This window comes from Crocodylus porosus, unplaced genomic scaffold, assembly GCF_001723895.1.
Source record: "Crocodylus porosus isolate Cpor-Errol unplaced genomic scaffold, CroPor_comp1, whole genome shotgun sequence".
In the NCBI taxonomy this organism is placed as follows: Eukaryota; Metazoa; Chordata; order Crocodylia; family Crocodylidae; genus Crocodylus; species Crocodylus porosus.
In genome coordinates this window covers 35641307-35656597 of record NW_017728931.1, presented here as the reverse complement: position 1 = coordinate 35656597, position 15291 = coordinate 35641307, and the positions used below count along the sequence as shown (strand labels likewise).

Below are 15291 nucleotides of genomic sequence, written 5' to 3'. Positions count from 1 at the left end.
TCCTTTTTTTTTTTTTTTTTTTTTTTTTTTCCTGTGAGTCTTTCCCATATCAAACTGTGGAGTTGACATTAAAGAGTAGATGCAATTGTCCTCTGTCTTTGGGCCTCCATTTCTTGGTTCTTAGCTGCAGAGAGATGAATGGTTCTTGACGACAAGCTCAGTGGATTCTTTGTTCGTATGCTTGATAATCTAGTTCTGTGGACACTGCTGCATTTTCTTCCCTGTAGTGCTGAATTTTTTCAGGATGAGAACACTGCAGCCTGCAAAGCCTCTGTGCCATTGACAAACTCTATTTGAATTTGAGCTCTGCCTTGCAAGTGTCTCCCCTAGTGACCCCTCATTAACCTTGTCTGAAAAGCTTGGAAAGTGTTTTTTTTTTTCTTATCAACTGGAGAAATCTACACAGAAGAACAGTTGTCTCTGCAATGTAGCACTTTTTTCTTTTTTTTTTCCCCCTGCATAATGGGCAAGAAGCAGCAATACCCTCCCCTCAATCTTTTAAATGTCCTTGGGAAGCTTTGCTACAGAGCCTTCTGTGGGAGAATGTTGGCACGGACGGCAAGCTTCCTTTTTAATAAGGTCTGGATTATTTATTACTAAAACACCTAGCTGCCCTTGTCATTAACCAAAATCGCATGGCGCTAGGTGCTGTACAAAAGTAGTCCCCGCCTTTAAAGATTTAAGACCTGCCTGTCTGTCCTGTATAAAGGCTGCATGTGTTCATTTTGTAAGGCTTGCTTTCACTTGCTGCACCCTGTATCTGCAGGTGGATAGTACCAAGAGTGTTCTTCCTCTTTAGTGAAGTGTCACTTCTCATTTCTTATTTTTATCAGTGTCTAGTAGAAGTTATGGCTGTTTTCTGTGTCTGGTCCTTTTTTGGGGGTGGGAGAATGTTGCTTTTTGCTGCTTGGATAGTAGATCGGTGTACACAGGAGTAAGGCTTTCAGAAGAGAACCTTGCCATACTAGTTTCTCACTATTACAGTTTTCAGTATAGTGGAATGACCTTTGAATGCAGAAAAGAGAACAGCTCTTCTAAAGGGATTATCCCTGGGAAAATGCTGAACTATCAGATTCTCCCCTGCGGGGGGCCCCCCAAGTTCTTAAACATTAATTCTCAGCTGGAAACTGTTGTAATTCATCTCTCCTGGGGTGGGGGGGGGCAGGGGGCAGGTTAGCATACTGGAAGTCATCAGCTCTTTGGTAAGAAGTATGGTGTGGTGCAAGTAGATGGTTCATTGTCTACAAGTTAGGATAGGTTAACCATGCAGGATATCAAACAAGCAGTTTTATAGCAGGTATAGTATCTGTGCAGACCTGAATAAACTGGCCCAGTTTAGTATCTCCTGTTAAATTTCTCTTGCCAGAGACCTGCATTCAAGGACAGCATGTTGCTGTAGAGCAGGGGTTTGCAGTGTTTTTGGGCAGTATCAAAAAACACCTGCAACCTCTACTTGTAAGATGTTGGCGTGCCAGAGGTGGATAGTGGAGGAGCCACAAGAGGCTGATCCTTGTTGTGGCAGTGCAGCTCCTGCCCCTTTCCCCACAATCCACCCCAAGGTGCGTATGCCAAGCAAAATGCCTTCACGTGCCACACTAGCACGGTTGCCTACCCCTGCTATAGATCTCCAACAGGTGGCTTTGTGGAAAGTAAATATTGCACAAGCGGCTGTTGCATTAACGTTGGATCTGGGGTGTGCGGGTAGTGTGGAAATCCTAGGTAAGAGCTGTGTAGGCTTTGGCTTCATTCAGAACTTGTTTGGTTGGCATTCCAAGCAGACAGAAACTTGCAGGAGTTTGGTCTGTCTGTGTTGGTAGTTTGGTTTGTCAGCCGGGGGTGCTCAGGAAGGCCCTAGCTGGTATGCATGGGCAGGCAGAGACTGAGTGCTGCCATCCACCACCCTGCACTGCTGCCTCCCAGGAGCAGGGCCAGGGCAGGACAAGGCAGCTGCTCCTGTTTGTGGGCTGTGCAGGTGCTACCTGGCTGGCCAGATGCACAGGGGGTGGGGGTGGGGGTGAGGAGCTTGCATGTGATGGCAGCTGCTGCTGCTGCCACCATCCACCACCCCATGCTGCTGCTGCTCTGCATCTGGCCACGTGCGCCCCCCACCCCCCGGCTCTGCGTCCGGCTACCAGGAGTACGCTTGTTAAAAAAGGTTGAAAACCTCTGAGGTAGAACATAAAAGGTTAGCAGCACTTTGTGCCAAAAGCTGAAAAATTCAGTGACAGTCTTTCCTTAGTGTATCATTGTACATAAGAGCAGCTTAATAGGGATTGAAAACTTTAATTCAGGAGTCTATGTATTGACTTCCTAAAAATAGGGAAGTGGAACACACTTGACTAAGTGCTTCCTGGATGAGAGCACATGCGCTGTTGTGTCAGTAGGCATATTTACGGATCTTGGTGCAGTAGCTTATCCATAGTGGTGTCTTTACATAAAGTCCTGTCGCTATTTGGAAAGGTGTAGAGTAATGGTGGTTGCATACAACTTACATAGGCAAGCAAAGTAAGAAAAAGAAGAGAGAATAGTGAGGTTGTGCCTGGGTTAAAGGCACCCAAGGTAGATCTTTCAAATGTTTTCCCAAGGTACAGCAGTTCTGATGCAAACAGCTGCCTCTAGCTGAAGAAATTACAATGGTAAATATATAGATACACAGAATCTGCCAAGAAGAAAATTGAATGGTACTGAGCTGAACAATTGTTTCAATTGCTGCCTGTTTCTGTTCCAGGCCCCTGGCACTGCAGAAGTCCAGGTCACGTGCTGGGTAGCCTTGCTTTTTGTTGTTCTGGCTTGTCAAAACAATTTAATGTAGGTGGAAAGGAATGAATGAAATGAACAGAGTGGGTTTGATGCATCTGTTTCAGTTTGTTCTAAAAGCACAGCCCTGTGACTGGGATAGGACACTTGAGTCCTTGGGAGCAGTTATCAATTCAGGAAGAACAATGCTTTCTGTTTTATGGAAAACTAAAAATATACAGGCTATTGGATGCTTCTAGATTTTTTGGCTTCCTAAAATGGATTTAACTACTTGGCTATGTATGTAGGCAAGGCACACATTGGTTAAGACCAGTGGTTGTCAACCTTCTTAGCCTTAAGACTACTCTTCATAATTCTTTTGTGTTGCAGAGCTCCTCACAAAGGCTGTGTGCTGATTTATGGCTGGGACTTACTTGTGTGTTTTGTGTGTGTGGGTTTTTTTGTTTTCGTTTTTCCTGCTACTGTAGTTGGGCTACCTCCCCAAATGACAACTTGAACTAACAAAGCCCCCTTCTGTCTATGTAACTAGAGCTACGGGGGTAGGGGGAAAGAAGGGGTGTCAGCATAGCTGCATTGGTTACTGCAGTGGGGGCCAACTTTTTTTGTCAGGCTTGCTACAAATTGGCCCCACACCCTCCTCAAGTGATTTTTTTTTCTAATTCCCTTTCCCCTCCCCAGCTCTGATCTGCTTTCTGACCAATTTGCTGGTCCTCTTCTCTCCTGCTGGGTGCTACAGGTTGACCACCCCTGGGTCTGAGAAGATGATATCCTTAGTTGACAACTGTGCTTGCAAAACTCCACAGTAGAGCCCTGGTTGGAGTTGCAAAGAACATAGGGAAGTCCTTTTAAGCCTCCTAAGAAAGTTCAGACTGCAAGATCAAATTAACATTCAACTCAAAAGCTGATGCAAGTGCCTAAAACATGTTTGCTGCTTTTATACTTCTAGAGCGAAATTGGAAGAGCCATGCAGTCATTCTTGGCGATATTGAACATTAGCAGATTTATACAAGTTAGCAAAAGATAAATGATAGTAAAATGACAAGCTACCTTTTTATGGCTTAAATTTTAGCACTTCATTTCTTGGTAGGTGATGAGACCAGGATTAAAAACCACGTGCAGTATCTGAATAGATCTTGAATGCTTTCCTTAAACTAGGTTATGGAGAGATGTTTGCTAAGTAGTCAGTTTTGAACTGCATGCACAACTCCAGTACTTAGTACTAGTTACTTTAAAAGTGGATTGAACTTCAGTTTTTACCAGGAACAGTCTTTGTGGTTTTTAAATTAGTGTTTCATCTGGGAATAGTTCAAAATCTTCCAAAACCTGAGGCTGATATATGGACTTCTTGAAACCAATTAAAGATCTAAATGAATAGAGGATGGTTTAGAGCAGGAGTGCCTACAGAGCCCTGTCACTCAGCCCATGATGCTGCTTCTGGGGCTCAGATCAGCCCCACATGCTGCATGCAGCAGCTGTGCTAGACTGGCCCTACGTGTTGGATCTGAGGTCTTGGGCCCACAGACCAGCTCTGTGTACCAGATACAATATGCATTGCAGATAGTATGCTGCATATGGTGCCTGGAGCCAAAACAAGTGTACATACTGCATGCAGTGCACAGGGCTGGTGCAGAGTGCATGTTGGATCTGGCATGCAGGGCTGCTCTTTGGGCCTGATCTAATGCGCATACCAGCTTTGTGCACCTCATCTGCCTTGCAGTGGGGTGGGTTTTATACCCCTCATGTAGAGAGATTAGTATGGCTGAGTAATATTGAAAAAACACTTTCTAGAAACGAAAAAGGAGGAATTATTGCCCTGGAAGATGGTGGGGATTTTTTGACAGTATAAAGATACAGGATTTATGAATACTACCTATTCTAGTTAAAAATAAAACCTGCAATTAAGTTAGCTAAACTTAGCTTTCACATGGTGTGAGAGAGCTTGTGAGAAATTGTTTTAATAACTAATGGTCTGTTCACACTATAAAAACGCTTGGTTTCTGAAAAATTTCTTTTCTCTTAACCTGTTTGGTATTGATCAGAACTATGCATGATGCTGATGAGTGAGGTAGTTGTTGTAGGATGACAGAAGCAACTCATTAATATACTGAAGCTATTTCTCTCTTCCCCTTCTACCCCCAAGGATGTGCTGCTGACACTAGTAACAAGTGTTCAATCTGGATTATATTAGATCCCCAGCTGCTGTCAGATGATATAGCAGTAGTGTCCAGGAACACATTTTTAACAAATCTCCTAGCCAGAGAGATGCTACTACTTTTCAAATACAGACCTTGCTTTGTCTACCTCTGGGTGGGGCTGACTGAAGTGTGCTTAATGTTGGACTGTGCTTCAGGCAACTTGGAAATTTAAACTAGGGCAGAATGCAGCGGGCATTGTCTACTAGGAGCATGAGATCCTGGTGTTCCGACCTGGTTTGGCTGTCGATTGGTGTTTTGATCTGTAAAGCTTTAAATGGCTTGGGACCCTTCTGCTTTCATAGGATAGGATGGGGAGGCAATCTGTTGCTTGCAGATTGACTGGAAAATATGATAGGCTCTCCTAAATGTAAAAAGGAGGGAACTTGCAGTAGCATTTTAAGAACTGGAATGAACACTTATTGCTACATTTAACCCTGCTGGGAAATTCTTTTAGTCTATTGACTTTGCAAGACAGCTATGCACAAGGGCTGTTGCATGGATGCCTTTTGGGCAGAGATCAGGTCTGTGAGGAGGAGGGGCGAGTCAGTCTTAGGAGGTGAGGGGAGGTTGTTGCTTGCTTTGGTTTGCCCTCCTCTTCCCATGACCAGGGCATCTATGAACAGTGAATAGTCACTTTTATGAGTATATCCTGCCCCGAATAGCATATACTCTTTAAAATAAGCCAGAGGTAGGGGTAGGAAGATGAAGACATAGCCAAGTGAGTTGCTCAGGGCCATATTGTAAATTAGTGGTGGAGTCAAGAGTGAAAGTTCTCTCCTAATTCCTAATCCAGTACTCCTATCTGGTGTCTCCCAACTACTATCATATCAATTCCTGAAAAATTATTTTAATTCATATTTGTGCAGTATACCCAAACAGTTGATTGGAAGTAAGAGAATGTTTTAAAAGGACTGACCAGTTTTCAAGGCTAGCTGGGAATCTACAGTTCCAATCTAATACATTAGTCTGAAAAACTTGCTAGTAGCTTCTGGCAAAACCTGAAACTAATATGTTTAACCCTTTCTAGGGATCCAGAGTGCTGTATCATGTAGACAGCTCCAAGTTAGGGTGTATGTATAGTGTTTTTTTTTTTGTTTTGTTTTTTTTTTTTGAACGTGCATACTGCTTTCAACATTAAATTAGCCACATGGACATCCATTAATCTAGATTTGGCACAACTAATCTTCAGTAGATAGATGCTGGAGTGCTATGAACACTTAAGCATACAGAATAAGCTGTGTCTGGTAAATAGCTTCTGCTTTTGCCACTGCCCGTATGTGATAGAGATCAAATCCTTCTTGTCTGCTGATTCTTCTTCTCTTTTTCTGCTTTTAGCAGTCTTATTTTTGCGTAATAAACACATTAAGTGTTCTTTTGCAGAGGAGAAACTAATCCCAATTCCCTTATCCTTGTACAAGTTTCAGTCAGGAGTTTGTTTCTGTAGCCAGAAGGAAAAGCAGAGTGAAGCAACTGGCCTCCAAGGTGCTATAAAGAGGCATAAGCTTTCATAAGCAAGACTAAACGGAATTCTAAGACATTTATAGTGTGGGGGTTTTTTTGTTTTTGTTTTTTGTGAAGATTCCCAATTGCCTTAAAGCAGTTAAGATTCCTATTTCTCATGCAACAGCAGCTGTAAATCCTATTTTATTGGGAGAGTAATAGCTTTGAGTGAATAAGAAGAGTGACACTTTATAGAACAATCAGACTGTAGACTATCAATATGCAGTAAAAGCCTCACTGTATAGAATGTATCTGTACTTAAATAGTGCATGCAGTGACGGGGGCAAGCACCAAGCCCAGTTAGCCTTTGAAAGATGGTTGGGTACTCCCAAATTATTAAGCAAATCCATATGGATGGACACATGCATCTTGCCTCTATTCTGATAACCTGATTGATAACTTTTTATTTGATATTTTTCGCATGTGGGCTTCCTCTTCTGTTAGTTAGTAACTTTCTTGTAGTTTTTAATGTGTGTAACTTTTTTTCCTTTTCTTCGCTAGGACCGGAAGCTGTCCAAATCGGAGCGGCAGAGGTTTAAAGAGGAAGCTGGGATGCTGAAAGGGCTCCAGCACCCTAATATTGTTCGGTTCTATGATTCCTGGGAGTCTACAGTGAAGGGAAAGAAATGTATTGTTCTTGTGACAGAACTCATGACATCTGGAACCCTGAAAACGTAAGTGAGCTCAGACTAGTGAGGTGTGTGATGATGCTAAGCATAACATCAGAGTATCGAAATGAAATGGAAACTGCTTGCCATATTGAGGATATGGGTTAAGACTAATCTTACCACAAGATAAACAGGGAGGAAACTTTATTGTGCCTGTACATGGGCACAATTGCCTCATAAGTGGGAGGTAGTTTGTGCCTCATTTTCACTGAGGAGCGAGTTACCTTGTGCCTACTTGTGGGTAAAGTGCACACAGGCCGTTATCAGTTCACTATGTAGCTGATGTGCTGTAAAGTCACTTTTCTTCCCTCACAGTAACTTGTTACTGTAGCCTTGCCAAAGAATCCTGTTGCTGGAAGTCAAGGGGCAATAAAGCTTTTAGTGTAAAAGTGAGCAGGCAGTATGCCTTTGGCACCAAAAAAGAGCAGTGGGACAGCCTTTAAGGAAGTGAGTTTGACAAATCATCATCAATCACTTCCTATGAAGCAAATGCAGAAAAACCTTTTAAATTTCAAGGGTAAGAGCACCATGCTTGTTCTGTTTTAAATCTTTTCTTGCTTCAGTCTTGCACTTAAATCCTAGATGTTAGTTTTGTTGCTTTGTCTCGCTAAACAGCAGCTGTTCACATATTAATGCTGCTTGTCCCACTAAAAATAAATAAATAAATAAAAGGCTGATTTCTCTCCTCCCTCTGCCTTTCAAATTGACAGATTTGCAATAAGTTGCTATTTTGAACAATGAAGTTGTTATGGAAAAATCTTGTGATGGATTTAATGTGTGGACAGGTCTCCAACCCTCAGTATCCCACATGAAAGCTGCAGCAACATTTTTAAACTGCAGTGCTGCTGGTGCTTTAACTATCTCCACTGGTGGAGACTACCCAACTGACCCTTGCTCCCATTGGTAGCTTGTGGGCAGCCCCATCAGCTGTTGCTACAATGGCAACAGCTGATCGGATAAGCTTGTAAATAAGCCTGTCTTGCTAGCTGACAAGTTCCCCCATAGGAGAAGGGAGCTGGGGAGGAGCCCCCCTATTTATTCCTTGGCTAAGAATGTACCTTTAATTCAGGTAGTGGGCTATGCATGTGTGCACACCCTATAATGATCTCTCTACCATAAACTTTTGTAGCACTCCAAAAATAACATGTCTAGTAGGTGTGTGCGAAATGGGCCATATTCGGTTCGGATTTGGCCTGAATTGGGGACAGTGATTTTGATTCATTGATTCAGATCACTGTCCCAGATTTTTTCCGATTATGCTGAATCCAATTCTGAAGATTTGATGCTGATTTGGAGAATCAGTGATTTGTCCATAGCCATGACTTTTTAAATGTTTTTTTTTTTCATACTTTAAGGTACCAGGTGTTGCTTGTGAATGCTGTGATGGTGGGGTGGATGGAGCACAGGGATGCCCCCCATGTGCTTGGCGACGAACCTGGAAGTGGACCAGAAGTACTTATGGTCCACTTCTGGGTCCACTGCCAGGCGTACTGGGGGGGCCCCCCTGCACCTCCTCCTGGCTTGGCGATCAGCTGTGGGGGAACCCCAGGTGCACCGTAGATTTGGGAGGCACCAGTTGCTGAGCCGGAAGGGGGCCAGCGTGCTCCCTGGCAGACCTGGAAGTGGACCAAAAGTACTTTTGATCTACTTCCAGGCCTGCTGCTGAGCTCACTGGGGACCCCACCATGCTCCTGTGGGGTGCTCCATCTGCTCCACCATCTTGGCATTCGCGAGGTGCCTGGTACTTTGACGTATGTAGAAAAAACATTTTTAAAGCTGTGTCTGCTGTCAGATCTTTCTGAATCAATTTGGAGGGTTCTCATTCAATTTGGAGAGATTAAAGGGTCTCCTGACTTAATTTGGATTCGGAGATTTGGCTGCCGAATCTCTGCCAAATCAAATCAACAACTGAAGCTTCACACAGCCCTAATATCTAGGGCCTTAGATAGGAAGGTGTTTTGTACAGTGCCTCATATATTCTGGTCCTGATCCTTGACTGGGGACTTTGTGGTGCCACCATTTTTATATATATAATTCTAGATGCTTGCTTTACTTTCAGTAATGCCTTCGTGTCCTCCATTTTTAGCTCTTTGTACTGCTTCAGTTGAAGTGAGAAGCTCTTCAAGCAAGCTCTGTTCCTTGTATGTATTTATTTGTATTTTATGTATAAAAAATACATACAGGGAAGAGTACTTGCAGGAAGAGCTTCTCACTTCAACTGAAGTAGTATGAAGAGCTAAAAATGGAGGACATGACAGCATTACTTGAAGTAAGCAAGCGTCTAGAATTCCAGACTGTCATTTAGCAAAGTGAAATAGAATCAAACGCAAGCTGAAGTTGGCCCAAGGAAATCAACCACGAGAGCCCTCTAGTGGTGAGTAACACATGGAATGAATTGAATTGCCCTGGAATCCAGTACTTTGCAGCCTCCTGATGCAGCCAGGAGTTGAAATGTGGTCAATAAAGATCTAGTTATGACTAGAAATACTTCAGTTAGTATTTCTGGGCAAGAGGCTGATTAAAGAAGAAATTAATTTAAGTCTGGGCATTGCATTTTACCAAATAAATATGTAGCTGGTGGGAGCTGGAAATAAGTCCAGAAGCCGGACAGATAAAATAGTTAGACGAGAGTTTTGTGTGTCAAAGATGAGCAGTGTTTAACTTAATCAGAGAGAATATAGCACACAAGGCATTGGTTTGTTGCTTTTAGGATTTAAATCAAGTCCTAGGACTAGATAATTTGAGTCTTAAGTAATTTAGATGCCTGAATTTTAGCTAAAATGTAGTGGTATGAACAAGATTTCCATGCTCCTGTAGATAAGTGCTTGCCACTTTCAAAAGGAAGGGAAAACATAGAGACGTAGAGAAATTAAATATGCTGAAGGAACTGTGTGCATGCTTTTATATGAATGTTACCTAGGTCATTCCATTTGGCTCAAAACTATGGGAATTGCACATCAGATTTACCTCCAGTCTTTACTCCATATGACAGTGTCCAGTACCAGAATCTTCAGAGGGGCATAATCTAAGAAACTCTGTAGCAAACCCCATTTGGAAAACCTGTGTGCGGGAAGGTATTTTCCCTGTAACTCTTTACTACAGGTCATTTTGTGCTTTTTGAAATATGAAGGTATATTTTAACTTCTATCACTAAGAATTATATACAACTTAATTAGAAGTTCCAAAGGCTTCTGACTGGGTTTTTTGTTTGAGACTGCAGTTTGGCTATCATGGATACAGCATTTCCCTTTCATCTACTTGTTGCCTTGAAATGTCATTGACTATTCTTTTGTTCCTGAGGCATATCTGACTGTCGTTTTAATGTCCTTCAGTATTTTGTGCACTTCTTCCAGGTCTCTCTAAGTATACTGTCTGCTTTCCTGGAAATAATAAGCAGTGTATATTAGCATACCCAGAAATATGAAAAATGCATGTACTACCAATTACTGGCTTTTAATGTGTAATAGTTTAACCTGGAAGTCTCTGGCTTTTGAAGAACTGTTTGAAACTGCTTGAAAACCCTCAGATAAAATCTTGGTCTCACTATTGTATTTTCTAGAAGCAGAATTTTTTGGGCGAAATCTTTTATTGGACAACTGTGTAATTGGGTTAGTCAGACGAGCTTTAAAATTCAAAGTGTTTTTCTTCAGGTCTAAGGAAAGCAAGCACAGTGACTTTTTTTTTTATATTGTATTTGAGAATAATTTATTCATTGCCTAATGGAAAGACTTAGTCAATCCTTATTTAATTCAAATACAGCCTTAAAGTCTTGAGACTTTTTATTGAATTAATTACTTAGTGGTGATGATGCAAATTGATAGCTTCAGCAGCTTTTATTTAAGGAAACTTTTTTTTATTTATAATTGGCTACTTGACAGTCCTCCATCTAATCTTGCTTATCCTTAGCTGTATTTGGTAAACCTTTTGTCTCCTGAGGGAGGCTTAAAGATCTTACAGTTTTGTGCTGCCACCTATGGGTGTAGTGTTTTCAATGCCTTCCACATATGAAACCCACTATGGACCTTTATCCTTTTCAGTGCATTTCCTCTGAGTATGGGAAAGTCTCCTTTTATTAGAGGAGAGTATTCAGGTCCTCACAACTTTTTCATACTAAGCAACTATCAGGTAGACAACAGCAACTTTTATATTGGAATCTTGTAGATCAGTGATTGTCGACTGGGGGTACACATACCCCTAGGAGTACTTAAAAAGGTCATAGGGAGTACAGGAGGGCTCCTGCCGCTGGACACACCGTGGCAGAGGCCCAGAGGACATGTGCCCCCCTGATATGTGCACTTGGTGGAGGCAGCTGCCACTGTGCCAAGCTTTGTGCACTGCTGCAGCTGCCCCAGGAGCGGTGCAATGCCATGTGCATCCCGCCACTGGGTGGGCAGGGGGTGCAGCACAGCCTGGTGGTGGCAGGCATATGGTGTCGCACCACTGCCAGGCCAGTTGCAGTGGCACACAAAGCCCAGTGCACAGCAGCAGCTGCCTCCACCCCACATGAAGACATGTGTACCCCTGGGCCTCCGTCATGGTATGCAGAGCAGCAGGAGTCCCCCTGCACCCTTGGACAAGCTGCCTAGGCTCTGATTTTGTCCCATGACCTGGTCCAGCCGAAGCCCTGCTCACTCCGGCCGCTGCCCATGCCCCACTCCCTCACTGCAGGGGTCTCGATCTGCCCACCCCCTCACAGCCATTTCCCCTTCCCCATGTAATCTAAGAACCTCTGTAGCAAACACTAGTGGGAATCTGTTTACTTGCGGAGGGGTGGGTCGTGTGCACGTTGTGCATGCTAAGCCCCCCCCCAGATAATTTTAATATAAAGGGGTATGTGAGCTGAAACTAAGACAGAAGGGGTACACTTGTTAAAAAAAAGGTTGAAAACCCCTGTTGTAAATTATATTTTGCTACTTCTGTTAAGCACTCATTCTGCTAAGCAACCTGCCCACCTGAATCTTAATATGTATCAGAGTAATTTTTGGCAGCATTTAAAAGGCATAGTTTAGTCAGACTTGTTGGGGGTTTTTTTGTTGTTTTGTTTTGTTTTGCAAACAAAGTTCTATAAATCTCTGAAATGGAATGGAAGTTTAATGGCAAACATTGCAAGTATTCATCAGTTTTACAGTCTTATGGTTGTGCACAATAGAACGTGAAGAATCTGTTTACTGAGATGGAAAAATGCAAAAATGTAGAAAGCTGAAGTAGAGTTTTTGGCTTTAAGGTACTACTGCCAGTAGAGGACGCTTTCTTAACATGACTTAAAGCAAATACCTTCCTGAGCTGTAAAGCTGGAGCTGTTGCAGCACTTGTTCTCTCCTCTTCAAAGAAAGCTACAGTAATCAGTCTTCACCATTTCAAGGCATATTCCAAAAATTGTTTTAAAAAATAGTAATTCTGCACTTTCGCTGTTAGTTTGAGGTGATTTTGCTACTTTGGGGAGAGTAAACTCCATTTCTGCTGAGACTCACATTGAGCTGAGCAATGAATGAGGAAAATCCCATAGTACATATTCAGTTTTACTGAAAAATAATTTGCCTTAACTAGCAAAAGAAGTTGTGGGTTTTTTAGTTAGGTTTCTGTGTGTGCATGTGTTTTGCTGCTCTGTGCCATGAAAAGATCAATTATAGATTTTTGTGGTAGTTTATAACTTGAAGGATCTTGTGGTGCTTTTCAGGGTGTGTGTGTGCGGGGGGTTGAGGAGGGGGGTAGGGGCAAACTCTATAGTATTGGGTCTCAAAACTTAACTGAAGGAGAGGGTCCTCATTCTTTTTCCAATATGACCTCTCTCCAAGATGTTGTCCATACTCGCTTCTAAACAGTGGGTCAAAATTGTTTTCCTTTCTTTAGCCATTCAGCTTTCACTCTAGTAATATTTCATGACCACTAATGATTATTAGAGTGGAATTGAATTGCTAATTTAAATGAGCAAGGTTAGGGGAAGGGGTGAGAGGACTTTTAGGTCCTTTTTATACATAAGAGGATCAAGCCATTTCCCCCTCCTCCCCCTGAAGAATTCAGTGTAAGGACATCTTAGGTATGCATAGTTTGGAAATCTGACTTCCTATTCTGATTGTGCTGCATTTATGGTTGTCTAAGGCTACATCATTTACTGTCAGGGTAGCAGCTTTCTGCTTCATGGTTATTTCTGAGAGAGTTTATAGTTGCTAGCTCTGCATTGTAATGGGATGTTTAGAATAACTTGCTGTTGGGCTCCTTTTTAAATGTTAGTGTGAGCTTTAAGAGTGACATTGTTTTGGAAAAATTATAGCACTGCCACAGGGATGCAGGATGATGGTCTGGGCCCAGGTCCTTAAGGAGTGAAGAGCTGGCAGTATACCAGCATATTTGAGAACCAAGAATGTAATTGGAGATTCCAAATGGAGAACTCAGGTGCCTCTACCATGTGACCCTTAAAACAGGCATGAGAGATGAAAGTGTGTTGTCAGTAGCAAATATCAAGTGGCATTGAAGCCAAAAAATGAGTGGTAGCTGATGTGAACCAGAGCCTTTTTTGTTCCGTCTCCTTCCTGGACTTGCTTTCACTCACTTTTGTCCTTATTTTCCTTCAGGTTTTTGCTCCGTTGCTGTAACTGGCTCCTGATTTTATTTTTGCCGAATTGTTTTGACCACAGGATTATTGCTAGCAGCATATTGTTGTTGTTTGTTTTTTGTTTTTGTTTTTGCTTTTTTTTGTGTGTGTTTTTTTTTTTTTTAAAGACCTTACTATGATTTTCTAGTTCAAAGAAATGAGGGATTTAATGTCTCAGCTTTATGCTGGGCACTGGCCCAGATAATTTTGTAAAGACTGGCTCTCTTCACAAAGTGGATAGGCAGAAACCACAATTTACATATCTTTTGTATGAGATGGTACTCTCCGCCCAGGGTAGGAGTAATAAATAATACTAATACTCTAAGCTGGTTACAGGGTTTGACACCTCTCCTGTAGGTTCTATGCAACCTTCCTCCACATGTGTAAAGCACATCTCAATATTACTTTATCCAATATACACTCTTAACAGCATGTAGATTTAAAAAAAAACTAAACCAAAACCTTACTCTACCATCCTGGAGAGAGAATGGAAGACCAAGAAAATGCATAACAAAGACTAGGTGATGCTTATTGTGCTACTAGAAAGTAGAGATGCACCAATTTATATTGGATGCATGTTGGATCGGCACTGGTAACAGGAAATCTTAACGTTTATCGGCACTCGGTGTTTTTTGCCTGATTAATGTCACCAGCTGCGCGCATGCACACAGCATTTTATTGCAGCATGCACATGGCCAGGAATGCAGCCTGACAGCTTGAAGAGCAGTGTCCTGCTGGTACATCTGTTGGTGGGGGAGGGTTGTTGGGGAGTGTAGGGCTCCAGAGGGAAAAGCAGCAGAGCAGAGTGCCCAGAGCATGAGTGGTGCTAGGGGAGGGTTTGGGGGGTATGTAGTCACCCCAAAATTCCCTATAGTCACCCCTTCCAGCACTGCCATTGCTTACCCTGCCCCTGCCTGTTCTGAGTGCAGCCCCAGCCCAGCTCAGCCTTCCCCATTGGGAAGAGGCTGGTGCAGCCCCTGGCTCTGAGTCTGCAGCAGATAGTCTGCCCTCACCCTTCACACACTTTTTTTTGTGGGGGGCGGGGGGGTGGGTTTACATGCCCCTGGGGCTTCCCTGAGGGTGTGTGCAATGGCAGGAAGCTGTGCCTCCCTTCACGCCCCCTGGACGAGTTGCCCATGGCTCTGTCCTGTTCCCAGCTCTGGGGTCCTATTCACTGCCCTGGCTGGGCAGCCTCTGCCCCTGCCCCACTCCCCTCCCTCACTGTGGGGGCCTTGATCTGTCCCTTCTTTCCACACCCCCCTCCCAGAAGAATCTGTGTTTGGTAGAGTAGAAGTGGGCACTGTGCTAGTGCTCTTAGTTGCATCAGAGAGCCAGCCCGCTGACAAGTGTAGAAAAAGGTTTCATCTCTGAATCTTGTATTTTGGACTTTTTTTCTGACCATAAATTTCAAATAGCAATGAGGTAGAAAGAGAATTATTGACATCAGGCTTGCTGATTCAGCACGTGATGTGGCATTGGTTTACCTGGTTCCTCTACACAAATGCTTTTGTAGGGATAGAGGCCTCTTATTTTTCCATCTTCCACACTTGGTATAATGAGTGCCTATGGTATCTCCTTG

At 42.9% G+C, this 15291-nt stretch overlaps 1 protein-coding gene across 1 annotated transcript in view; it reads left to right on the top strand.

The window, feature by feature from the left end:
* LOC109315922 (serine/threonine-protein kinase WNK1-like) overlaps positions 1 to 15291 on the top strand; it is a 156257-nt gene that overhangs the window by 46594 nt on the left and 94372 nt on the right. The window contains exon 5 of the mRNA XM_019543883.1: positions 6954 to 7126. Coding sequence (XP_019399428.1) covers positions 6954 to 7126 — 173 coding nt within the window. The remainder of the gene's footprint in view (positions 1 to 6953; positions 7127 to 15291) is intronic.